The sequence below is a fragment of the Sturnus vulgaris genome, chromosome 13, assembly GCF_052056855.1.
Source record: "Sturnus vulgaris isolate bStuVul1 chromosome 13, bStuVul1.hap1, whole genome shotgun sequence".
Classification (NCBI taxonomy): Eukaryota; Metazoa; Chordata; class Aves; order Passeriformes; family Sturnidae; genus Sturnus; species Sturnus vulgaris.
Window position 1 is genome coordinate 11,723,518 of NC_142255.1, and position 26,994 is coordinate 11,750,511.

At 36.8% G+C, this 26,994-nt stretch overlaps 1 protein-coding gene across 1 annotated transcript in view; it reads left to right on the forward strand.

Annotated features, from left to right (window-relative positions):
- The window catches only part of EFL1 (elongation factor like GTPase 1), a 64,908-nt gene extending 40,413 nt beyond the window's left edge, over positions 1-24,495 (forward strand). The window contains exons 16-20 of the mRNA XM_014889730.2: positions 3,729-3,860; positions 6,309-6,456; positions 10,099-11,099; positions 13,599-13,783; positions 23,936-24,495. Of these exons, the coding sequence (XP_014745216.2) occupies positions 3,729-3,860; positions 6,309-6,456; positions 10,099-11,099; positions 13,599-13,783; positions 23,936-24,124 (1,655 nt within the window). The 3' untranslated portion in view covers positions 24,125-24,495. The remainder of the gene's footprint in view (positions 1-3,728; positions 3,861-6,308; positions 6,457-10,098; positions 11,100-13,598; positions 13,784-23,935) is intronic.
- Positions 24,496-26,994: the final 2,499 nt, after the last annotated feature.

Consider the following 26,994-nt stretch of genomic DNA (forward strand, 5'->3'; position numbering starts at 1 on the left):
GATATTGGAAAAGGAGAATTATTTGCATAGATTTGAGAAAGAATGATGATTGATGTGGAAGCATTTTCCTTGATTTTTTAATTATTTTAATATTATTTGGCAAATATAGTTTGTTCTTCTGTTTGTTTTAGTCAGCCTTTGGCCTATTTACTTCAAGAATGAGCTGGAAACATCTAAGCCGATCATACTTTTAAGGTGGATTTGTTTTCTCATTGTTTTAAGGTGGAATGTGTTTTCTCATTCATATTTTTAAAATCACCATTTAAAGATATTTCTTTTAAAATGTCTCTCACAGGACGTAATAAAAGGTTTTGTATTACTGCTCAAAGAAAATGATAGAGGTGTCATTGAGTTTGTACAGTCCCGTTGAAACAACAGGCACATGCTCACTTGGAGATTTCAGATTGTGTAGATTTACACAAGTTTGCATCACACCTACATAATTCATGTGAATTATGCAGGAGCTTGCATGCTTCTCACTGATATATAGTGAAGTGCATGGAGCATTTAAACCAGGAGACTTTCCATATTGTAAGGTCCTAATCTTTCTAAGGAGGTATCATTGATAAGGAATGATAGATTTCAGGGGAGACAGAGCCTTGCTGGGAAGATTAACATTAGCTTTCTGCTTTACTTACTTCCTTACTGTGTTAGTCCAAAGCTTGACAAGTCTCCATTCCAAAGCAGCCTGGGATTCTTAAGTGGTGATATCATCAGTGAGAGAAGATAAAGATCGACTGAAATAATGTGCTGAGGCTAGTAACAATGTGGCAGAAGTTAAAATTTAAACAGCTTTCATTCTTCTTTGTTTGATTTTTCACACTGCAAACTAAATTATTCTCTTATCTGATTGAAAAACTTTAGCATGGTGGTGGTGTCTGCTTCATTTTTTTGCAACTTGAAAGAACATTAAATGCCTAAATCTTTCTACATCAAGAGAAACTAATTACCTATACCTTGAAGTTGATCTGTTATGTGTTCAGATCTTTTTAGCTGAATTGAGCTGGAAAAGCATATTTTAAAGGTAGTAAAAGCATTGTGTAAGGTGTAGTGGTTACCAGCAAGACACAGAAGTGAAAAGTAAACTGAGACTTGCCTTAAAACTCTACTAATTTTGAAGATTTCAGTGATCTTATCTCTTTTTACCATTTAGTTTCTATCCTATGCTAATATCTGGGGATACAGGTAGGTATATACTTGATTTAGTATTCTTCTAGAGCAAGTCAGAGAAGGGACTCGATAAAAGAAGAACCTTTGTAAATCTCATATTTCACCATCTGTGTAATAATTCTCCCTGAACCATCATTTGGTGTACTTTTAAAGGCACAAACCACCTCTGAAGGTCTTACCATTATCTCACTGGCTTTTATTAAAGCTTAATTTTGGAGTGATATTTTTAAGACCTTTCAAGTAATGATATTGATAATATTGGTAATATTGATACACATTTGAGATCTGTGATCTCAAGTAGTATGTGCAAATTTCAGTGGTCTGGACAATAACCAAGTTTAAGATTTATGTATCATCATAATTAGTGGAATTCTTCCATTGATATATCAAGTGGTACTTTGGAATTAGTTTTGTTACCTCTTCCTCTGAAATTATTCACATTAGCATTGTTTAGCACACACGTTAGCAATTATTTAGTAATCACATTATGCAAAAAGAGTATCCGAGAACCTTTATAGATTTTTTCCAGCATTTGTTCTAAGAATTTTTAAATGAAATAGATTCAACATGGCTGGACACTGCTCTGTGTTGGCTCACATACTTCAGCAATTAAAACACTCAGATTGAAAGCCGAACAAATTTTCATGAAAACTGACTGAGTCTTTTATTTTTAGTATTTTACTGGTGCCAGACACTTATATTTCATGTGTTTTTACCTTCAAATGTGAAACAGAAGAGCAAAAAGCTTCAATTTATCTTTATGACAGTAAGAGTACAGGAACGTGTTAAGAAAAGAGTGAGTCTATCTGAAGTAAGATTTGGTAACTTTATTTCTCTGGTTCACATTACACTGTGCAAAGAAGCTGTTCACCTCCCATTCTAAATCATTTTCATTTTACCAGCTGGAGAAGATCAGAATAAAATGGACCCATCCCTTTTCTCAGTCCCTGGTGGTGATGATCCAGCATTTGTTTTTCATTCAAACCACATGTTGAATAAGTGAAAAAGAGGAAATACATGCTGGTCATAGGTCAGGTGCAACACAGAGTTTATACAGATTTATTTTCTTTGTAGCATCTGCTATCATGGATTTAAAGCCATTGAATGTTGTTCTGCTTCCATTTATTTTGAGGCAGGTTTTCTTATATAATGACATTTTGGGTTTTGGATTACCCTGCTGGCCAGGCATCCAGCCTCCAGAGCTGGAGGAACAGCCTGATTCTGTAGATGAAACTGCAGCAGACTGGCTCTCCAGAACTCCAAACTCCTGCATGATCTCATAGGGTGGAAGCTGACCCTCTGTTTCTGGCCTCAAATGAAGAAAGCTAAGCCAAAAAAAAAAACCCCAAAAACAACAAAAACCCAAAACCTGGAAAAGTATTAGGGTAATTATGGGGAGTTGGGGTGAAGAACTCCTTGGGCTTGTAGGGGAGAATAAGGAGCACAGTGTACTGCAGCCTGCAATGTGAGTTTAATTTTTAAGCAGATACAGATTATGAGCTGAAGGTTTGAGTTTTCTCATGGCATTACAACTTACATGCTCATTTAATTTATTCTACATTAGAACTACACTGCTCATTGCTTATGATTGAAGGAGTAGCAGGAAAAGTGATTGTATAAATTGATATCAGCTTTATTTGTTGTCTTTATTATTCACACACTTCTAGTTGTGTTTTAATAGCTTTGACTAAATTATGAATGATGTGCAGTTGGTTAGGAATTTGAAGGCAATAATTTTACATTCTCTTAAATGTGCCAGCCAGCCAAAACTCAGTATGCATTTGCAGCAGCTATTTTGCAGATTTATAGCTAATTTTTTTTTCTATATTTTTTCTTATCACTACAATTTAATCTCACTTTTCTTCAACTTGTCAGCATTATAATGTATATAGAATGAGAATTAATAGCTTACAATGGAATTAATTCATTTTTACAGGAATCAAGTTGGGAAAAAAGTGAATCCCAAATGGGCATGAGGGAGTGGGAAGGAGAAAAAAAAGCATTCTTCGCAACAATAATAATAATAATGAAGCACTGGAGGAGGTCGCCAGCAGAGGCTGTGCAGTCTCTACTGTCAAAAGTGTTTAAACCTTGAGTGGAGAAGGTCCTGAGCAATTTGATCTAATTGTGACGTTTGCCCTGCTTTGGCCTGGATGTTGGACTAGATGACCATTGCAGGCCTTGTGCAGTCTAAATTTAAACCACCAGAATTAAGTCCGAGTTGTACAAAGCCTTGGATATATTAGAAGGGAAAAAAGTCCTCATGTCCTTTCTGTTCTTCTGAGCTATAAACATGCCTTTTAAAATACAGAGGGAATGCAGTGGGAACTGTGAGACTAAATATCAAATGTCACACCAGAGACTTAAGAACCCAGTTTATGGACAAGTATCTTAGCAGATACCGGATATGAACAATGAGGAATTCTTGAATCCTCCTTTTGTAATTAGAATGATTTCACCTTTGTTTAACTTGATGATCATGTTTTTAGTCTCATTTAATATGACAGTTGATGACCTTTTTTGGTTATTTTGCCTTTTTTTTCCCCAATTTCTATTAGGAATAGGAGGCCTGCAAGATTTTGTGCTGAAGTCTGCAACACTGTCAACATCACCTGCTTGTCCACCGTTTACACCTCTCAACTTCGAAGCGACCCCTATTGTGCGAGTAGCTGTTGAACCAAAACATCCAAGTAAGCTTCAGGGAGAGTGGGGTGGTACCAGCAGCTCAGTGTGGCTGCAGTGCAGCTTCCAGCCCTCAGAGATTTGGCTATTCATGAGCTAGCCCCTGAATCAGAGACTTGCCCAATATAAAATAAACAATCAGGCTGCCTGGAGGGCAGTGTGAGTTGTTCCAGCTGCCTCGCTCCTGTCTCAGTAGGTGAGGAGACACAGGGGAAGTTGTTGTGACCTTTTGGGACAGCTGTTCACAAGTCAGACACTACATGGGCTAACAGTTCAGTGTTTACTGTGAAGGTGAGCAGGTCTGTGGGTTCTCCACATCTGCTGCTGTTCTTTTATGTGTGTCATTAAGCTGTGGTGCAGATTTGCAGTACTGCTTCTCCTTGATGTCCCCACCCCACTTCCTGCAAAACAGAGAGTGGGGTATCTCTGCCTTTATTTGAATTTCAGCCCAATTCCCATTTGTTGTTGTAGCATTGCTAGAACCAAAATAACTGACTTTATGTTCCATTGCAAAATACTCTAACACTAAGATTACATGTTGTTTTTTTTAGAGAGCTATTGGACAGCTTGGCAGCTATTTGTTTCATGTGTTTGAGTAACAGATAATCATATATTGTACATCCTACATTTGTTAAAGGAGTTTTGAGACTATTGGAAATTACTGGTTCTGCTGAGTGTAGTATTAAGTTCAAAGTATTAAAGGAATGTAATTCTGGAAGTACTGACCAGCTTGGGGGTAGTTTTTGTTCCTTAAGAAATGAAGCTGGATCATTCTTGCCCCATTACTTAGTTTCTCCTCCTCAATAACTTCTGAGTTTATGATCTGAATTAAATTTTTTAGGGGGACAGAAGCCTGAAAGGTGGTTATACATGCTGAAGTTTCCTGAAAATCCACTGTGGCTTGCAATAACAGGAAGACAAGCAAAATGTGGCCATTGCAGTTGCCCAGAGCTGTGTGTAGTCTTGAGGTGGCCCTCACACATTGTCACATACATGCATTGCACTGCCACATCAGACCTGCTTCAAAACTGCATCTGCTCATGTGGAAAAATTACTGATATAAATTATTTCCCTGTGTACATTTTACAGAATTACTGCATGTCTTCACACTCATGGCAAAATCTTCCTGTATGATTGCCATAAGCTCCAAAAGAAAAAAAAAGTACTCATCACTCTGAGCTTAAATGCAGAGACAAAGTTGAAAGTCTTTGTTCAACTGTGTCGGCCATGTGGAATAACACTGAAATTTTTCCACTTTTCGTTTATTTTTTGTTTGTTTTTCAAGGATGCTTTTCTATTAACACCCTTACAAGCTCAGCAGTAAATAAACAATATCATATTTCTTATAATAGTCTCCAAGTGAATGACAAGTTTAATGTCACTCTTGCTTCTGAATATGAATATACATTCCTGGAAACCCCTGGGGTATTCTCTACTGAGTATGTAAAATAAAAAAAGAGTTCATAATTAATTTCTTTAAATTGTGTTCATTATGAAAGGCTGCTGACATGAGGTGTTTATGGATAGCTTTGATGTAATCTAGCCAAATTTGACTCAGCTGTGCTTGTTCATTCTCCATTAACTTTAAGACAGCTCTTTTTAAACACCTTCGTTTAGGGACAGCTGTGATTTGTTTCACTGAAAAGCTCTCACATTCCTGATTTTTCCTCTTTTCAGATTTTAATTACTTTAAAGCTTTCTAGTGGCTTACAGCTACTTTAAAATCCTTCCTGTGCTTTATTTGCAGTTATGCCTTCTAAGTAATCCATATGGAATACTTGTACTTTTATTTTAGTAAAGGTGATATTATTTATGTATTTGGAGCATTTTAAGCTTTAGCAATTTAGAAGTTGCTACGCTTAGTTATGAAAGATTGCAAGGAAATGAAATTACTTACTGAAAGATGACTTTAAAAAGTTGTAATAGATAAGAAGGGTTATAATTTGATAATTTGTGAAAATGAGGAGGGAAGCCCTGAATTTTTTAATCACTTCATTTCGATAAAATTAAGGGGTTTTATTGGGTGTGAGCTGTTCATGAGCTGTATCTGAAGTTAATTGTGTATAGGAAGCAACATAGCATAGTCATAGTCAATAGGTGACTTGTTCTACTGAACCTGCTGTAAAGCTGTGTAAACAAAAAATGTGCAATCCATTGAAGTGTGGTGTTATATGGTTATAATTGTATGATGGATGTGAGTTTTGTCATCAGCACATAAATTGTTGGTGACAAATTCTGAGTGCAGCTTGTTTTCAGTTGCTGCTCTTAAAACCATGCTGCTCTGTGTGACTCATAAGCAGAAAATTGCCCACTGAAAGTTTTTGCTTATTCCTAAAATACCTATTTGTGTTCAGGCTTCCATAAAAATGAGTGTTACTATTTCTCAGTTTAAGTCTATCCTATTTGGAGTATTTCTTTCCCAGTATTCCTTTGTTAATAATGCCCTGTTTTGCCAGGTGATATGCCTCAGCTGGTCAGAGGGATGAAGCTTTTAAACCAAGCTGATCCATGTGTACAAGTTTTAATCCAGGAGACAGGAGAACATGTGCTGGTGACAGCAGGAGAAGTTCATCTTCAGCGCTGCTTGGATGACCTGAAAGAAAGGTTAGAGGGGCAAGGAGGAAGAAATATTTTTAGTTCAGTAGGTGTCTGTTGTATTTCTCTGTCAGATGGATATCTTTGATTTATATTCTGGTAAAATAGAGCTTTATCCACAAACAGTTTTTACCACTGAGTCATAAATGCACCTTTTTGTAGCTATAAAATTATCTGTAGTTGGGCAGAAGCCACTAGCTTATCACTTCTATACATCTAACACACACTTGGGGCACTTTCTAGAAATTACAAATTGCAGTACTTTCAGGAGTCTAATTAAGAATGTTATGCAGCATTTGTGCAAAATAAAAACTGAGGGGAATCATGTCTGATAAATGAACTCTGAAAAATTATAAAGCACCAAGACCAAAATTCTATGTGCACACTCTATCCAGTGCCTTTTCTCATTGATTTCTTTTTTCAAATGTTAATCTGTTCTCATTCATGGGTAGTATTTTTTGCAAGCACACATGCATATATTTAGTATCTTCTAATGTTTCCTCAAATGGCAGAAGAACAGATGTCTGAAACAATCCCTTCCTGTAACTTCATTTACTAAAACATTTCTGGTACTTCTGCCACATACATTTATTGGCATTTTCTTTCTAAACCAAAGAGCAAACCTGATAAATGGTTGAATGTTTTTCTTTTCTATGAGTACTCATACTCATTTCAGTTAATACCAGAGAATCTGTAATTTCTTACGAAAATTAGTCTGGATCACTTGTAAAAGTGGATGTATGTTTTAACGGTTTTTCTCATTACAACTTAGTGCAACGTGTTTTTACTGCTTCTAAAAACATAGTGTTATTTATTGATACATTTTGTTCAAATGTAATGTGTTTAAGCAAAATTGGTTGTGCCTCTCTTTAGCTGCAGTTTGCATAGCAGGATTGTATTATTGGCAGTGGTCCAAATCTAAAAGAAAGAAAGATAAAATAATACTCCATGACAGGGTAATAGGATTATAGTGAGCAGCTAGTAGGACTTACATACATTTATGTGCGTTTACATTCCTAAACTTTTGTTTCATGTACATGATTTTGGGAGGGTTTATGAGTTCTCATCTAATTTGTCAAGAGAATGGTACCCTGTCAAAAGTTACCATTTTGTATCCCTGTGCTTGTGGCATTGTGAGCAGAAACAAGAAACACCTGGAGACACAGAGGGGCAGGGCTCCCACCATTGTCCTGCCTGACTGTGGCTCATGATTTCTCATTTGAGTTCCAGCTCCAAAAAGGAGTTGAGGGTAGGTGTGTTCACTATGGAGCTCATGCTCCTTCTAGATCTCTCAGCATTTGGCACATTTTAGTTGCTATCCCTCACACACCAGCTTGCCTTGAGAGGCCACCTAGAACAGAGGCTAGACAGTGCTAAAGGAATAAAGTAGGTTTTTGTTAAAAGGCCTTCAAAGGATATACCTTGGGCAGTTCAAGAGCCCAGCTCTGGCTACACCCAAGATGGACTCCAGGTCCCGAGTTTTCACACTTTTATAAGTTTTGGTCCATTTACATATTGGGGTTAATTGTCCAGTTACAGCTTCAGGTTATGAAGTCCCAGACTGCTCTCCTCAGTTCACTGTTCACTGTTGTTTACACTTTGTGGGTCTGAAGCTGCAGCAGTGTTCTTGGTTCTCATACTGGAAAAGGATTATTTCGTCTAACTAAACTGTGAAGAGAACTTGCTAGCACTTTATATGAAGCTCAAAGTTATATACAAATGCAGTACAGGATCTGGAAAATATGAAAACTAAAACTTAAGGCATTGGTGGGACAAGAATTGTCCCTTCCTTCTCTCCCCGTTTTGCAGAAGAAAAAGTCCAGAATGGGATCCTTGTCTTGCTCCATTCCTCATGGGTTCTGTGTAAATTCTGACCGTGGTAGAACGGCTCTACTTAACTATTAAAGTGTGAAGAGGAGAAGTTGTGCTCTGGAATGTTAGAAACAAAGAGAGCTAATTAAAACTATATAAATGTGTAACTTCTAAGTCACGCAATTTAGAATAGCAAATGGTGAGCTAGGGATCCAGACAGCATATAATAACCTTAAAACGTGACCCACAAGTTTTTCCCCCAAAATATTGGGAAAAGTTATTCAAGATGGTTGAGTCATACGTGAAGTAAGGGGGCAGGATCCTGCTACTGGCATCTACCACAAGTACAACAACTGGGTTTTGCAGATTTGATGCTTTTGGACTAGTTACAGCAATTGAGGAGGTACTTCTGAATTTAAACTACATTGCATTGTCAAGATTTTAATCAGACTTTTTTGAAGGCACGTATTTAATTTTAGCCTTCCCACTGTGTATTTAGAAAATTATGTTCAAGTGACACATTGTCAGAGATGTGAAGAGACATGGAAACAACTAAAAGATTAGTCATGTATGTTCATCTAAATGAGTAAAAGTGGATGTTCTGCTTGATTTCGCCAAATTTGTATTTTTTCTTCCCAATTAGTTCTTTTTGAATGGAGTAAAAAATTAGACCTTGTAACTTTGAACATTTTATTTTCTGCATTGTACAATAGAAATTTTTAGAAATTTCTGTCCCAGGAGCATTACAAATACTAAGCAGCAGGGGATTAAGTTACCCTTTTCAAAATGAGAAACAAAGAGAATTAAGGTAATGGTGACATGTGGGTGGGTTTGTGTTTGGTTTTTTGGTATAATGCAAATCCTTAAAAGAACTGCAAAAGGGATAAATCTCCTGGTTCTGACTCACATGGAAATAAAGTTTACAATTGTATTTGCTTTTCTTCTGCAACTTTTTTTATCACTGCCAAGATTCACTGGAACATAGGAAATTTTGCTTAGTCTTTCTGTTGTCATTTAATAAACCTGCTCAGGACTCATGGTTAAGAAGGATACACAGCTCTGATCTTTGAGTCTGTCAGGTAATAAATAATTCCTCCTTTTTTCTTGCCGTCATTCACAACATTTGACATACCTAGAATGTTTCACCTGACTTTAAAGCATCACTTTCTAGCATTAAGCTTTTCTAATAGTGGTTATCAGACAAAGCTCTGTTAAGCTTTCCCAGTGCTTTATCTTCTCCTCTCCCTGTGTGAGTAGATGTGCTGGCTCACACCAAGTGTCCATCTCTGTGTCTGAGCACTGTGGCCAGCAGCAGGGATAGGAGGAGTAGAACTGGGCTGACTGTGATGCTTTCCCAGGCCTCTGTCATTTTCAGTCCAGAGCCCTTTGTGGTTTGCTTGTCAGTTAATCCTGGTCAGCCTTTCCCATGCCCCATGTGGTTTTTTAGGTCTCTGTTGCACCCTTGGAACATCTGAAGGCTTCTTGTGCTTGTGTTCCTTTGATCATCTTTATTCTCAGTTTTTTCTAGTTCTGTTTCATTTGAGGGCAGAGAACAGCAGCACATAGTTTCCAAGATGTGGGTGAACCAGTGATTTATGCAGAGGCATAGCAATGCTTTTGCTTTTATTTTCTTGAGTTCCTTTCCAAATATTTCTGAAGACATAAAAGGCAGTGCTTCTTTTTTGAAGTACATAAAATTTGAGTTTGAAATGCATTACCTAGTAATCTATGTTGCAATCAGATTTCTTCATGAACATCTGTTCCATGTTAAGGCCTCCCACCCCCAAGTTGAAAGCTATTTTCAAAATTTTAAACTAATTCTTAAACTTTATTTTGCAGATTTGCAAAGGTGCAGATTAGTGTATCTGCTCCCATTATACCCTTCCGAGAGACCATAACAAGACCTCCCAAAGTCGATATGGTGAATGAAGAAATAGGAAAACAGCAGAAAGTTGCTGTCATACACCAAACAAAAGAGGACCAAAGTAAAATCCCTGAAGGAATCCAGGTTGATTCAGATGGGCTTGTTACAATTAGTACTCCAAATAAACAAGCTACTCTCAGTGTAAGAGCAATGCCACTTCCTGAGGAGGTAACTCGACTTCTTGAAGAAAACAGTGACTTAATTCGAACTATGGAACAACTCAACACTTCTCTGAATGAAGATAAAAAAGCACATGAGATAAACCAGAAGACTCTTGATAGCATCAAAGAATTCAAACAAAAGTTGGAGAAAAGTCTTCAGGGAAGAAAGTGGAGAAATGCTGTTGATCAGATCTGGTCATTTGGACCACGGAAGTGTGGGCCTAATATTTTGTTACATAATTTTGAGGGCTATAAAAGATCTGTGTGGCAGTGCCTTGGTAACTCTGTGAAAGAAGTAGGTAAATACAGAGACTTTGACAACAGCATCGTAAGTGGATTTCAGCTGGCTACGCTTTCAGGTCCCATGTGTGAAGAGCCTCTCATGGGTGTTTGTTTTACAGTGGAAAAGTGGGAAATAAGTAAAGCTGGAGATATGCTATCAAATAGGCAGGAATCAGGGGAGCTTGATGCCACAGAACATCAGCAAAATGAAGATAACACTCTAGCAAGCAGCTGCACTGCTGAAGGTCCCAGTGCAAATGAACACCAGGACAGGAACCAGAGTGGCACAGACTCACCTGAGAAAATGAGTAAACACAAAGGAGAATCAGCACTTGCAGATTGTTATGGCCCTTTCTCTGGACAGCTGATTGCCACCATGAAGGAAGCCTGTCGTTATGCTTTGCAGGCAAAACCACAGAGACTCATGGCAGCAATGTACACCTGTGAAATCATGGCTACTGCAGAAGTTTTAGGTAAGACCAGGAAAATAAACCTTTGCCTTCTGATTTCCAAGGTGAGGTTTTAGAAATGAGAGTGAATCAGGAGGTGTAACTTCATTAAAGGTTTTGTCACGCATCTTTTATAGTTATCCACTAGATTCTCCAATGGTTTTCTAATGCCTGTAATATTTGCACTATTCTGAATGAGAATTCAGCATTCTTCATGCTTGTCTGAACCATAGGCATAAAGAACAATGCTACACCTTTTTGAAATGCAAGATAAAAATGTTGCCCTTCTATGAGGTTTTTCTAAGACCAGCTTCAGTAGCCATGAATATCAACACCATATCTCATAATTAAGCATAACTTCAATGGAGAGAAGGGAAACCTCTCCTGTTTATTAAGGGAGTTCAAGATCTTAGCAAATGCCATATAAAGATACTTTAATACAATAATACAGAAATAAAATCAGAAAAAGGAATATTAAATTATTATTGCAATCCAGTTGATAATTTTGTGTTTTTAAGTAGCATCTGTATCCTGGTATGCAAGTTGCTCAACCCAGCACATGCCAAATGGTGTCACTTATATTACCTTACCACTTACACCTCCTTAAACTTGTTTTCATGACCTACTTATGACACCACTTAACTGTATTTGTTCTTGGAGTTTTCCATGGGAGTTGCTTGCACACTGAATCTGTTCCAAAGCACCAAGATTTTCTTTAAAAGTAACTTCCAATGAGTTTAAGCTATCAGCAATTCTACTTGGACTGTACTAATCATGGCACAAAATTACAGCATATCCCACAATAATTAAATACTTGGTTACTTGTAAAAAAATCTCAGCTGTTGCACATACAATCATACTGATGGCAGTCCAAAGACCAAAAATTACAGTTGTTGTAATGGAAAGAAATGCCTTTGAGTGAGCAACTGTTTTGTGCAGATGCATGGTCCTGTTCTTTGCTGGAGGTACCCTGTAGTAGGCATGGTAAAGGGTGTGCTGCCATGGGCACCTTACCCTAACCATCCCCTACTGTGACAGGCAACTTTGGCATTTCAAACTCTTTTCTAATGTGTAAGATTACTAATAGCTGTCAGAACTGGGCAGTGTATTGTTCCATGTTACTGTTTCAGAAGCACATTGGCACAGTACTTCTGAGTCTCTATATCAAGCTATAAGCAAGGTACTAATTTTTAAACCTCAAAAACACTGTATAAATTGCTGTTTTCCAAGATACTACCCAAAAAGCATGATTGTTTACAGTGAAGTAATAAACTTGCATTGGCTCATCAATTGTGCCATAAACCCAAATGGAAAGATGGCTTTTTAATGCATATATATATATATATTTAATGAGTGTAATTTAGGACTCAGACATGCAAACGAATTAGTACAGTCTAATGAATACGAATTGTGTTTTAATAGCCATGGACATGCACTTAGCTCATTACAAATTCATGGGTTTCATTTTTATTGTGGAAACTTAAGCTAATAAATTGCATCCTCATTAGGAGGAGTGAAAAGCAGGCCTGGCAGGTGACATGTGTCAAACCACTCACTTTTGTATCTTTAGTCTTTCCTTTGGCATTCCATACATGGATACCCTGTGAAGTTTAATATATCTCCATATTGATCTGCTTGTTTCTAAGCTTCTGGGAAAGTGAGGTTTTCTGTGTTCTCAGAATATAAAACTTTTTCCATCAGACTTTGCTGACAGTGAAAATAACTTGAACTGAAGCAGAGGAGAGGAGCAGGGAGAGGGGAACACAGTGTTTTTAAGTGTTTTTCTTGTATGCTTATTATCTTAATCAACACAAATGTATTTGTTAGTTTTCGTCCATAAAACACTTTAAAAACATGATACCTACTATGAAGTCAAACATGGGCATTTTCACAGCTACTTTCATGACATATACACTGTATTTCAATAGATTGAATATTAACTTGGGAAAGAAAATTGAAATTATCCATGACTAACTTAAGACTGAATTTATTAACAAACCAATTGAACTCATTAAACATAATAAATATGTAGTATTTCAGATAAAGTAGTTTTTTGTGATTAGAATAGCACTGCACTGTCTGGGACAAGTACCATGTAGGGATATGATGATCCAAGCAAATTTCTAACAGTAGCTTAGATACAATTCCGAAAACACAATAATATTTCTTAGTAATGATTCTGAAATATTCAGTTATAAGAAAAAAAGCAAGTTAGGCACATAATCTGGCAAAGTGCCTTTTTAAAACAGTCATATGATTGTATGAAATGGACATAGATGGATTCATCCAGCAGTAAAAAAGTATTAAATTCAACTCAGATAGTTCTGCACATTGTGTAGCAGAATATGTTGCTTGAATTTAGTGTGTCTATTTAATTGATTGACTTACAAAAAAGAATTCTAGCCAAGCAAAGTTACACATTTTACTTAAAGCTGAACCTTCCTGAACAAATATTGATGTATTTCTCATCATGGTGCAGGATGTGAATATGTTGGAAGGCTGATGAGAATTGTGTCTCTGCAGGTCGTGTGTATGCTGTGCTGTCCAAGAGGGAAGGCAGAGTGCTGCAAGAGGAGATGAAAGAGGGCACGGATGTGTTTATTATTAAGGCAGTCCTGCCAGTAGCAGAAAGCTTTGGCTTTGCTGATGAAATCAGGAAGAGAACCAGTGGCCTGGCCAGTCCACAGCTGGTGTTCAGCCACTGGGAGGTAAAAATATCTATTCACTCCATCTGTTTTGGTGATCTATTTCCTGTAGATGTGGCAGACTGGAATAATAAGCAAAAAAGGTTAAGTTTTGGTCAAGACATTTGATTAATTCCTTTTTGAAATGAGGAAAAAAGCCTTAAAATATTTCTTTTTGTAGATATACTGTTCAGAAATGTATTTATATTTTGTTTAGATGGGATGCTTTTTTATTTCAATAGAAAGTAAGTCTTTCATAAATGAAACCGTTTCTTTATAGGTGTGTTTTCCTGAATTTATGTGCCCTTTTCTATGAGTTCTCTGGTAAACTTGTTTGGGGAATGGGAAAAAAACCAAAACCACAAAACAGCCCCAACCTGCCACTAACAGAAAATGAATGTATCAGTAAATCTAATGCACATGAAAGTTAACCTCTTAAGGTCTAAGGCACCTTCCATATTCCAAACCAACACAAATGTTTATGCTTAAAAGGCAAATCGAATAGATTTCATTCTTTCAAAATGAAATCTGTTGATAGTAAGTAGTGGTGTCCTCAGAATCATTCTTTTTGGTCCTACTTGTCACTTAAAGAAATGAAGACTTGAATGTGAAGGTGTAAAGCAAGTAGGAAATCTGATCAAGAGTGTCATCAGCTGCAAATGCAATGTAGTTGGTTCCTATAATGTGGAGAGTAGATCTTCAGGAAGAAACAGAACAGGCTGTAAATCAGAGCTCCTTGTTCAAGACAAACACACCTGCATTGCTGGGCTCCTCAGAAGTCTCCACTGAAGAAGCTAAAAATGGCTTCAAGGGCAAAAGTCAGTGGGTATAAACTTTTCACCTTAATTTTAAAAAATAACTTCAAAGTCTAGGTTTTTCTGGTTTTGGTTGGGGGTGTTTGTTTGTTTTGGTCAAGTGTTCCTTTATTTGGTGTTAGAAAACAATAGAATATTTTGTAAATGGAAGAAAAAAATATTGTTTGATGTTCTGATTTATTTTGTCACCTCAAATGTCAAGTCTCTGAGTACAACCAACTGTAGATGTTTGAGGTCAGTGATACTCCCTGCAGTTGCCAGCTATGGGCTGCTTACCAATGTTTCTCTGAAGTATGTGCTGTTTTTTCACATGATGTGGATTCTTCATCCACAGCTCAGTTGTTTCCCTAGGTAGTATCTGTAAAATACTCCACTAAGTGTATTTCTTTGTTAGTAACTATGGTAACTGTCAGGAATTTTATGTGGATAAAAATGGAGAAGGAGGACCTCTGCAAACTGGCCACATGCTAGCAAAAGAGTTGGGAAGAGTATTTGAAAGAGTACTTGAAATAGTACTCTTGGAAAAGTACATTTTGTCTTGCTTGGCAGTGGTACCTTACTGGTACCAAGGACTTAGCTCTTCTTGTATTGATTCATTTCATCTTCTTGTAACAATGTCCAACTTCACATAGAACCACAAAAGGAAAACCAGCTGCACAGAATGTAAAATGAAAAAAGGAAAAAAAAGGACAACCCTTCACACGTGGTGTACACACAAAAAAATAGATAAACTGCATCTTTTGAGTGCAGGGATCTTGGTTACAGCCAGTTACAGATCAGGTACTTCTAACCAGTGAGTGTTGGCTGTACTGTGTACAGTAATCTTGTCAGTTCTGGATGGTCTCCTCTGAAGTACAGCTGGTGAGGTTTTGTGGCTTCAGTGGTCTTTTGTCTGAACCTCTGACATCAGTGCCCTAAAGGAATATCAGCCAGAAGGACGTCAATTCCAGCTAACCATTGTTCTGTGCCAGTTTCTTTAGGATTTGTAGCTCCTGTGCTCCAGCACTAAGCAAACATGAACCCTGTGGCTCTCAGGCCTCCCATTCTGTCCCTTGGCTTGTACCTTCACTCTCAGGTGTTAGGAATTTCACATAAGAAAGTATTCACACATCATTAGAGGACAGGGAGATTTGAATAACTGGCAACATTTTCTAAAACTGACCTCTGAGAGAGATTATAATTGCAGCTAGTATGTTAAATGCACTGATAGTAGGAAAATTACTGTATAAGCCACTCACCTTTCCACCTGGGGAATCTGTCAGTGGGGGAGAGTTGGGTTTGTCTCCATGAAAGCCATGCTCACATATTTTTGTGATAAAATAAGCCTTTTAGTAAGCTACTAGTAATGTTATCTCTGTGCAGTGATGGCAGAAGGAGTGCATGTTACTCTCACACCATCAAGACAATTTCTAAATAAATACTATTTTCAGAATCTCTAGTGCTAGTATGACAGAGAAACCATGAGAAATGGTTTGTATCTCAGCTCCTGGTTTTTTTCTCTTTGAATTCTGCACAAAGTTGCATCAGGTGTTGGGCATGACTTTGACATTGTCACTTTATTGATGAATCATGGTATATATATCTACATTATAAACATCAGCATATTATTTTAATCCCTAATATTTAATGCATCATTGTATAAGATAATATTATGTGAACTTTGTGTGATCTTAAACTGTTCTTTCCTTAGTGTCAAAACTGTGTTACCAAGAGCGTGGCTGCTGCTTTAATTGCACACTCTCCAAACCCTTCAGAACGAGCCCTGTGCTGCTGGTGTTTACTCAGTGTGCTCAGCTCATTAGCTGAGTACCTGGGACATGTATTTGTCTGCACAAATTCCTTCTGATGTACTGTTAACCCCATTTTATACAAAGTGTAATAAACGGTTTGGGGGATTTTTGGACTTCCAAACACTTCATCTCATGGAAATCACATGCGTAGAGTATGTTTAAAGAATTGAGGTTTGAGTTCACTCTTTTATTATATTTCATTACCATGATTTGTAGACTATAAACACAGGAAGGTCAATGATAGAGCCTACATTTCAATGAAGTAATTTTGGTCTCTGTGGAAATGTATTGCCATTTTTTTAAAATTCAGTTAATGAATGGATTTTGTGTAGTTCAGATTGCTCCAGCCCCAAGGGATGGAGCAATACATATATCGAGGTCTGTCTTGTCAGGTGCTCCTTTTTTATTAATTTCTTCTGGCATGGTTATGCAATTTATTCCTGCCTGTAAAGCACAGCACCAAGTAACCATTAGTGGGAGCTTTCACTTTAGTCCCAGCTTAAGCAAACTAATTTTAAAAGTTAGACAAATGTTAGGTGTGTTGGGTTTACTTGGCAGTACTTTCTTAGATTTCAATATAAATTTTCTTATTTAATTGTTAGTTTGAAATATTTAACTTGGAGATAATTATGAACTAGTTGTATTTTTCTAAACTTTGAATTAATAATACACCTTCAGTTAATGTGTGTTTTTGTTTGAGACTGTTTCTCAATTCTTTGCAGTTAAATTTTTTACTTGGTCATGTTATTTTATCTTAATCATAAGGTTTTGAACAAGAAGGTATTTGTGATTGCACAATCCTTAGAATAATGGAACTTTTAACATATGGAATGAAAGTTTAAAAAAAAAAGTATACATGTGGCTCTGTTCAGATGCTGATTGAATTTTCAGCAAAAATTGTCAAAGACATCTACTAGTTGTAAAGTTGTGAAATGTATAGTATTCCTGTTAAATCACATCTTTTCAATTGCATGAAGATTAGGTATTAAACATACTTTTATTATTGAGGGGGCACGAGTGAACTGTAAACACATTTAATCAGAATTCTTTGTCATTATCATTTCTAAGTAGAATAGTGCCTAGAATGTGCCTCAGGGCTCTGGAGAAAGGTAAGAGAAGGGCTGTGTGTAGTAAGTGCTAGGGATATGAGACTTCTGAATGTGGAAGTTTTATATTCTGAATTTTAATTCATGCTTTTCGCATTGTAAGTCATTTTACAGCTCGGAAGATGGGGCTTAATATAGAAGTTGCTGGATGAGATTGTTAGGCTTGCATTAAACAGGAAGCAGGCTGAGGTAATGACAGAGAATCTATTCTAGGTTTGAACTGTAATTTTACATGCATTATTGCACCAGTGACAGTTTAGGCACATAAATGAATTCAAGGAGTAACCTGGAACCTTTCAAATATGAAAAGCTCATTGTTTTGGCAAGGACATCTGGAGCTAATTAAAACAGTAAATAAAAGTGGTAGGGGTGTGGCTTTAATTTTCTTTCTCAATACATGTTTCTTAAGTAATAGGAAAAAATGCAGCAGTAGAGCCACACATCTCCTTTTTTTTATTTCCAGTTACCAAATTCCCGTTAAGAGCTCCTGGCTGAAGTCAAGGCTAAAGCTTAGCTGTCACTGTTTGAGACACAAACAAGGGTGATGCTCTTGAGCCAAAATAAACTTGTAGGAGTTGATTTTGTAGCTAACTGTGTAAATGTTCATTATTACAGTACTTCTTGGAGGAGGAGTTCTTGTATCTAACCAGGCATTTTCAGGCCTTGGCAGTTCCCATTATATCTTGTGAGTGCAAGCTCTGAATTATGGGATAGTTTAGGATGCTCCTTTTACTCGTAGGGTATCTACTCACCCAGTATACTCATGTAGAGTATTTTCTGTTCTGGAAGCACGCTGCCAGTGCCCAAGTGGCCTTGAATTTGGTTGTGCTCATCCAGAACCACTTGTGCAGTATTACCCAGCATATTACATGTGGTTGTCTTGAAACACAGCAGGTAGCTATTCACATAACACCTCTGCAAGGTTCTGCTATTTTACCTGAAAGTGAGTTTGCCCCAAAACTTTTTGTTTCTAAGGGCCAGACACCTCAGATGTGCATATCAGCTTTTTCAGTTGCACAGTCTATGTCTATGTCCTTGTCATTACTAGGTGATGGACACCCTTTGAACTGTAAATGCTCTTGAAATACCTTTTTGCCATCAAATTTTCAAAGGTAGAAAGGATTCTGATCCACTGGAGCCCATATCATCTTTGAATTTGTGCATAATAGTTCTTTTGATTTTATTTATTTTTTTTTAACACAAGAAAGAACTTCTGGCGTAATGTTTTCACTGACTTGCTGACAGCTGCTGGTGGTAGTGCCCAGTCCCACTGAATTTAGTGTTTCTTGGGATTTCTTACTGAGCAATTCACAAAGGCCATAATGTTGCTTGCTGGTCTTAAAATCTCCATCAGACAGTGTAAGGCTGCTCTTTCTATTCATGGTCCAGCTAAAGCATTTTCCACATTGATGATATTTGGCTCGAAAGAAAATTTTCTGTCTTCATGAGGACAGTAAGGACTGGGAGGGGAAATGCTACCAGGAGCATGGATGTGTTCCCAAATCTGCCTGACCTTTTGGATGAACTAGGCAGATCCCTTCTGTTTGCTTTTGATGCTTCTCTCAACCTTGTTTTGCATAATTAGGCTGCCTTAGGCAGAAACTGTTTCTTACCATGATTTTGTGAAATACACTAGACAATGGGACCAGGATCACTATTGGAGCCATCTGGGTGACACTGAAATGCAAATAATAAATCATCCTCAAATTAAGCCTTAAAATTCCAAGTTCTCTTGAATGCAAGTGGTCTGCTCTAGCTCATGTCCTACTGAAAAGCTTGATTAGCTTACATAATCATTTGCAGGATTAGTACACACTCTGTCATCTATCAGTATTAACATAGTATGCTCATAGTATTTCTATTTTTATGGATTATTATTACAGGTATTCAGATTATGTCTCATATAGAGATACAAGCATTTATAGCTTGAATAATTAATGTGTAGTTGTTAAGCTAAAAGAGAGTGACATCTGTTTTGCCTGTGCTACTCTGCATGCTCTTACTAAACAAGTCTTAAGAGACTTCATTGTTTGGGTGTGTTGGTTTGAATAGTTGTTATATTTTATGAAACATCTTGCTTTAGAATGGTTTCTTCTTCTAAAGAATACCCTTCACTTAAAATATTTGAAGTAATCTATTCACTTCTTTTGAAATACCTAATCCCAGCTGACTACATTATAAACAGTTTTATTTATACCTTGAGTGGGTTCTGCAGTGAGTGATGGGACACACTTTATGTATTTGACTGGGAGTTTTTATTTTTCTTTTAAGCATAATAGAATTCTATGGGTGTGCTTATAGTCATACTTTAAACAAGACTTCTAGAAAATAAATCAATGAAGATTAATTTAAAATTTCCTTAATTTCAATGCTCCTTTAATAGGAATATTTCCATCACTTAGTCATTGTGTTTGCAATAACAGATTTAAGAACTGTATCAGCTGCTGTGCACTGATTCATTTTTCTGTGTTGCATTTTATTATGGTCGCATTTAGAGGAAATGCTTATTTTCTGATAGACTAAATGCTGGTCCAGTGATCAACTGCATGGATCTTGATTTATAGTTCATTTTTTAAAATAAATGTCTTTCAGAAGAGCCTTGCAGATGTATAGAAATACTCAGTTGTGTTAAGGAGGAAGCACTTTGTTGTGTACCCTTGGAGGAGTGTTTATGCTAGGCTGTTTGCAGTTAAGGCTGATTTTGTCCCTGTCAAGAATTCTGGTGTTGAGTAATAAATAAGCACAGACCACTGGCTAGTTCATGCTGTTAAAAAGAAAAATTCCCAAGTCCTAGAAAAATTCCTGGAGAAAAATCTGAATTTTCCAGTTACCAAGTCATGCACAGTATGGTGATATTTGAAAAAGTACTTTATCATAATGCTAACAATATCATAATAGCATTGATTTTACAGAGTCTTATTCCTAATATTGGTACCTCTTGACATCTTCTGTCTGTTATACTTGGGAGATAAAATTTAGCTGTGGTAATTTTCTTTTCCCCCCTGCTCAGTGGTTCCCAGACAGACTCTGACTGGCAGAGAGAGAGAGGCAGATGTTTGATAGAAGGTTAACTGAATAGCTTCAGTCACTTAAAAGATTTTTCATCCGTGGAAGGCATATTTTTTTGAATGTCCGATTCTCTTTTGATTGAAGTTTTTGTTTAGGAATGTAACTTTTTGAAAACATGTTGTCAAGATGCTATGACATTTCTGATTTTAAGGGGAGTCTTAGGCTATACATTTTAGTTGTGTACTGAAAAGTAGCATAGGGAAACATTTAAATAATTTTAAATTAAAAGTGGCATGACATATAGAATAAATAATGGTTTTGGGTGTCTGTTCTGCTTTGATCCTGTGGATCTTTCAGGATTCACAGTAAATGCCCTCTGTGAAATAACTATCCCATATTCCAGAAGGAGTGGTCCATTCAGAATCTAACTCATCACTGAGGGCGTCATCCAGACAAAAACTCAATTTCTGTTACAAATTCCAGAACCATCCCATGTGTAGTTCCCTGTGTGGTTCCCATGAATACAAACAATAGCTCAGGACCTAAAAAGCTTCTTAGCTCTAAATCCAGGAAACCCAGACCCACCATTCTGACAGTTCCCATTTTAAGGAAATTGATGACAATGCTTTGGGACTGTTCTCCTTTTTCATGCTTGCACTGTATGAACAGAGCATGGGAAATGATGGATGCCCCCTGCTATAAACATTTGACTTGATGCATGAATATGATATGAATAAAGAGGCACAGTCCAGTTTGTGCCTTTGCCTTTACTCACAGAATAAGAACTGACAAAAAAGAAAAACTTCCTACTTTTTTGTTTGGGTCACTGTGCCAGTAACATCTCTGTGTGTCATAATAGGGTTACAGTGACTTCTTAAAGATGATGGCCCAGGAACCTCTTTCCCATTGCCTACCACAGCATTGTAACACGTGCTGATTAATTTGTGTTTTGTAGTGTATCTGCACCATTTAGGTAGGTGCAGATACACTAACAGAAATTTTCTGATGCCACCAGATCTTCCTCTAGAAGCAGTCTGTAGTGGCTGAATTATTTAGACAGGTTGATAAGCCAAGCTAGCTCCTGAGGTAGTTCTTTGAAACCTAATTAACCTCTTTACAGCACTGCTCTGCATCATGTAGCAGTACAAGGTTCACTCAGGATTCTGTAACTCTGTGTTGAAATAGGTTTACCCTTGCTGGCTAATAAATACAAAATAGTACATTTAAACCTGCTGTTACACTGACTTCCCTGAGACCTGTTGAAGCGTAAAGAATTCTTGTCAGTGGAAGAAATATCCAGTCTAAGACTTCAGTGGAGCAAGTCTTTCATCAATTATTGAAAGAGCCAGTCTGTCAAACCTGGGGATTTTCTTAAACATCCATCACTACAGTATCTAAATATTTACAGGTAGATTAGATCTGTAAGTTCAATTCTGTACTTTTGGACTCCTCTGTTATATTCATTCTTCAAGAACCACTGTCTCACTCTTTCATACTCTGGGCATAATTTCCAGGTGTTAAATTTCTTGCCATTAAAAAAAAAAGTAATCAAAAGTAACATCTAATTTACCAGTTGATAGCTGTCTAACCTCCCTCAGTAGTACAGTCTGAAGCAGATCCATTGTGCAGGAATCACCTTTTCTTTTTCATATATTCTTAGACTTGGAAATTCTTGTTCATTCAGCTCTTCAGGCAGATTATGAAAGGGGGGAAGTCCCTGGTAGCTTTGCATCATTAAGATGTTCAGGATGAGCATCACTACAACTTCATCAAGTCAACATGCAATCTTCACTGCCCTATTTCTGTAGTGCATAAAATAGCAGTGAAACTTGGAAACTCATAGAGTGGGGACCATTTTTTTTTTTATTGATGTAAGCTGTCAAGGAATCACCTTTAAGTTTCTATGCATTGGTTATAAGGCCCTTTGCAAGACATCAGTGAGTATGACTCAAGCAGATTCTTCTGTGGTTAGACAGTCCTTACGTTTATAGTAAAAAATAAACACGAAAAAATTTGGAAAGCTGAGTTTCAGACTGTTTATTTCTGAGCTCTACTTGCTTTTGGTTTTTAGCGAGACAACCCTGTGCTTAGTCATTTCCTATGTAAATAAATGAGATTGGCTGTCACTTTCAGCACGAGTAATACCCACTTAATTTAACAAGTCTGTGCATGTGCTTAACTGTAGCAGACTAGAAGTGTTTTTGTTGGTTTAGCTTTACATCTCATTTTTGCAAGATTGAACCTACAGTATTGCCTAATACAAATTAGACTGCCTAGTCATTCTCCTAACACCCCATACAGTGTAATTTGTGTGGTTGTGTTGGGAGTTATTTAGGATGAGGTATTAAATTAGGACTCCACAACTGTCAGTGTTTCTGGGGGAAATTGTCCATCTTCAGTAATCATTTTTTAATTCCTCTTCTTACTAGTTTGTGTAACCTGAGCTTTAGGAAATTTTGCTTAGGTTGAAGTACCATATGGCAATTGAAAGGATTTGTCAGAAGAAAAAGAAAAGGCTTATAGCACTAAGCTAAAATGGGTAATTTAGGAAAATTAGTTCTCGCCTTGTCAGTTATTAGTGCTAATATTTTAGAAGTTATTATGGAGTAATATGCTCAGTTATTACAACTATCGTGATTCTTGCAGTAACACTTGTCTGGACTGCTTTTTCCATGAGAATTTTGTTTAAGAAATGAAGATTCTATTACCTTTGGTTTCTTTTAGTAAAAATATATTACCTGTAACTGCATCTTATGAGGAAATCTATAATCAAGTAAAATTAGTATTTTTTGAAATATGCAGTAGAACCTGTGTAACACTATATGGTCAATTCCATTCCTTGCTAATATTCTTGTCTAGGGTTCTTTGTAATACTCTTGATGGTAGTCCCAGAAGTATGGGGTATATAGGATGAACTGGAAGCAAAGGCATGTCCAGTTATTCTCTGATCACATTAGGTCTGAAATCTGTTCTAGAGGAAGGCTACAAAGCTGCATGAACAGCTCTGCTAAATATGCTAAAACCAGAAACAGTGATTTTTAAACCATCTGTCCAGCTCATGATTGGGATTGGAAAACATAGTGCACAGAAATGAGCAGAAATCTTTAGTTCTGACAAATTCTAATACAATTGTTGTGCAATAATATTCTAAATAAGGAGTTCTCTCTTGAAAATTGAAAATTTTCTGGACATTTTTGGTGCTGCTTGCTGACAGGCAGTTGAAATTGCTTTTAGAAAAAAACTGTGCAGATAATTGCAGTTGAATTTGAAAAGTTATTGTGGGTTTCTTAGGGCAAGAGATGCAGAGTGTCTTAACTCTAGTTTTCTGCTTCCATAGCTAATTGCAGGCTTTCCAGAAAACTTGATCTGCTCTACCTTTGTTTCTCTAGATTACTTGAAATATGCTAATAAACTTTTGTGCAATTTTACTCTTTGTTTGTTTGTTTGCTTTTGCAGATCATTTCAAGTGACCCGTTCTGGGTCCCAACGACTGAGGAGGAATATTTGCACTTTGGGGAGAAGGCAGACTCAGAGAACCAGGCCCGCAAGTACATGAATGCAGTGAGAAAGAGAAAGGGGCTCTATGTGGAAGAAAAAATCGTGGAGCACGCTGAGAAGCAAAGAACTCTCAGCAGAAATAAGTAGCTGTGTCTGCTGCCTTTGTCTCCTGACACAGCTAAGTGGGGGTGGAGTATTTTATATGCAGCAGATGCAAAATTTCAGCTGGACTTTGTTCTTTGATACCATTTTTCTTATATGCTTTGTCTATGGCTTATGTTTTAATAAACTTAAGCCTTTCCAACTTTTGTACAGAGAAAATAGTTTATTTATTGAAATAAAATAGAGGCGTATTCACTGCAATTGGTCTCAATTTTTAAAATTTAATGCCCTACTGAACATCCCGTCACAAGGATTAGGAACTCCCAATTCAATTTGTTTCTTTCTGATTTGTCACATGTAATTACAGTAAGAGCTGGTTAGCTAGCTTCTTGCAAATAAACCATGCACTGAATTTAGCTCTTTAATGGTTTTGACTCTTTTTAAAATTTATTTCTGTAATGTATTTCTTTCTTACGCATACTTTTCATAGTTACCTATATGTAAATAGATGTAAACCTGTTATGAATTTCTAAACTATTTGTTTTACTCCATTCCTCATATAGGCAGTTATTTTAAGCAGTAATGTATCTTCTTTAAATCAGAGGGCAAAAAGCACATATGTGGAAGACAGCACTGCAAAAAGCTGAGCCAGATTTGTCTTCCTTTCCCTCCTTAGAACACACTTAAATGAAAACTTCAGTTTCCACAGACTAGGTGAGGGGACTGAGTATCTCCAATATAAACGAGAAACTGGACATGAATTTTCTTCCCACACTTTATGCAGGAAGTAAAGAACATTGCACTTGAAAACTCTGGAAGTAAAACAGCACTCTTGATTAGAGAGGGCTTCCTCAAATATATCTGTCTGAAATGTTTTTTCATTTTTAAACCTAGTGCCAGACAAGTGCCATTTACAGATGGGACTAGAAGCTTGCAGGTCTGCTTAAAACCTCCCACAGTGTGACTTGGCAGCAGAACTCGAATTGGGAGCTCAAGTGACTTTTCTCCTGGCCCTGATCATATCAACCTAAATTCTTCAGGGAAGGTGTCTGATAGTTTTGTTTCTTCTATTAGGATTTCTCCTTTCTAACTTTAGTTTGGTTCAGAATGCTGTGTAAACTTTTCTGTGCTTCTTGCTAGTTTCCTTTGGAAGCAGAAACAGAAGAGCTGTGGAGGAGAGGATGTGAATGAGCTGGATTATTTTGTCAGCACCATTTTTTTTTAATGCATATTTTGAATTCTCACATAGTTTCTGATTCATTTTGGTTCTTGTTCATACCAGACTTCCTGTGAAAACGCAGGAGTTGAAACTAGGCAAGAGAGTGTAGTTTTCTTTGTTACATCATGTATAGGAGAGGGACCATCATGAAAACAGAGATAAGGGCTTTTTAGTACCTGTTGTAATGTTGGCACATAGTCCTTTGGTATTCATAAAATGTTTTGAAATTGGTCCTTGGAGTAGAATCTCTTATTTTAAACCATATATATATACACACATATCTATATATCTATATATATAGATATAGATATATATATATAGATATATATAGATATATTGGGATAATGATAAAAAATGTGTGCTTTTCACATTGTGTTATTCTTCACCAGTTTTACTTCTCAAATCTTCAGTATCTGCCATGTGCTGCTTCAGTACAGCCCTGAGAAGGAAAACACTTCCAGTGCTAATGTGAGTTGTCTGTGTAGGCCTTGCTGATCATACTGGTGTTGAGACAAATAGTTTATGTGCAAGATAAAATATTTACATGTAAACACCAATTTGATTTAGCAGCATGTCTGAAGTTTGGTCTCTTATCTACTTAATGTGGCTTAGTCATATCCTCTCTTGTGAGTGTGTGCTTTTTGATTTGTTTTGTGCTACTTTGGATCTACTCAAAAGTAGATAAGATAAAAATTAGTATTTATTTTTATACCACCTATTAATAAACTGAAAGGGTTTTGTTTTTTACAGCTGCATCATTCCATGTTATAAAACTCCTGCAAACCATGACTAACAGGAGGGAAAAATAGATACCATGAAATAGTGTGGTTTGGGCTGTTTGACAGATATTTTCTATTTCAACAGATGCTGTTTTCCTACAGTAGCTTTATTATTTATTTGTTAATTTATCCTTTCTTCCCATCATCCCTCCTCCTTCATTTTCTATTTTACCAAAGATCCAACTGTATAACACCCCACAGTTCTTTAGAGGAATATTTCTATTATCATCTTACTTCTTTTTACCAAAAGGGCTTATCTTTGTAAAGACTTGCTGATTCTGGAATTTGAACAAAAAAAAAAAAGGCAAAATTCAGTAGTGTGTTTTCCTGTTAGCATTTTCATGGCCTTGTAAAAGCCTTTTCCTTCACCCTTACAAACTGACATGTTTCAGTGTCCTCCAGTGAGACATCTGGATGTATTTTTTCTCCCAGAAAAGCTGTTGGTGTAAAAGGATAACAATAAATAATAATTTGCCCAGGTAGCAAACATAAAACTTTAGTCAGAAGCCCTGCATTTCCTACGTGCTCACACAGGTTTGCTACCCCCTGAGGAGGAGGGGAATTCTCTACTGTTACAAGATTTATTTTTTTGTGTAGTGGCCACAGAGCACAGCTAAAATCTGCATCTTCTCAGGTGGAATTACGAACAGAAGGCACATTGTTCATCATCACCAGTTCAGTGCTGGCTTTTTCCCATCTGTGGAGAGCTCTTTCCAGAATTTTTCATATGGTCCTTTTGCATTGTAATAAGTAAGGTAATAAATAAATCACTGTTATATCACTGCTTTCTGAATGATTTATGCCAGTGTGAACTGCTACCCTGGAGTATTTTGTCTTTTTTTGTAGCTATAGCAGAGGCCTCAGTTAGAGACAAGCCTTAAGAAACTTCTGGGGTTTAGTGATGATTCCATGACAGT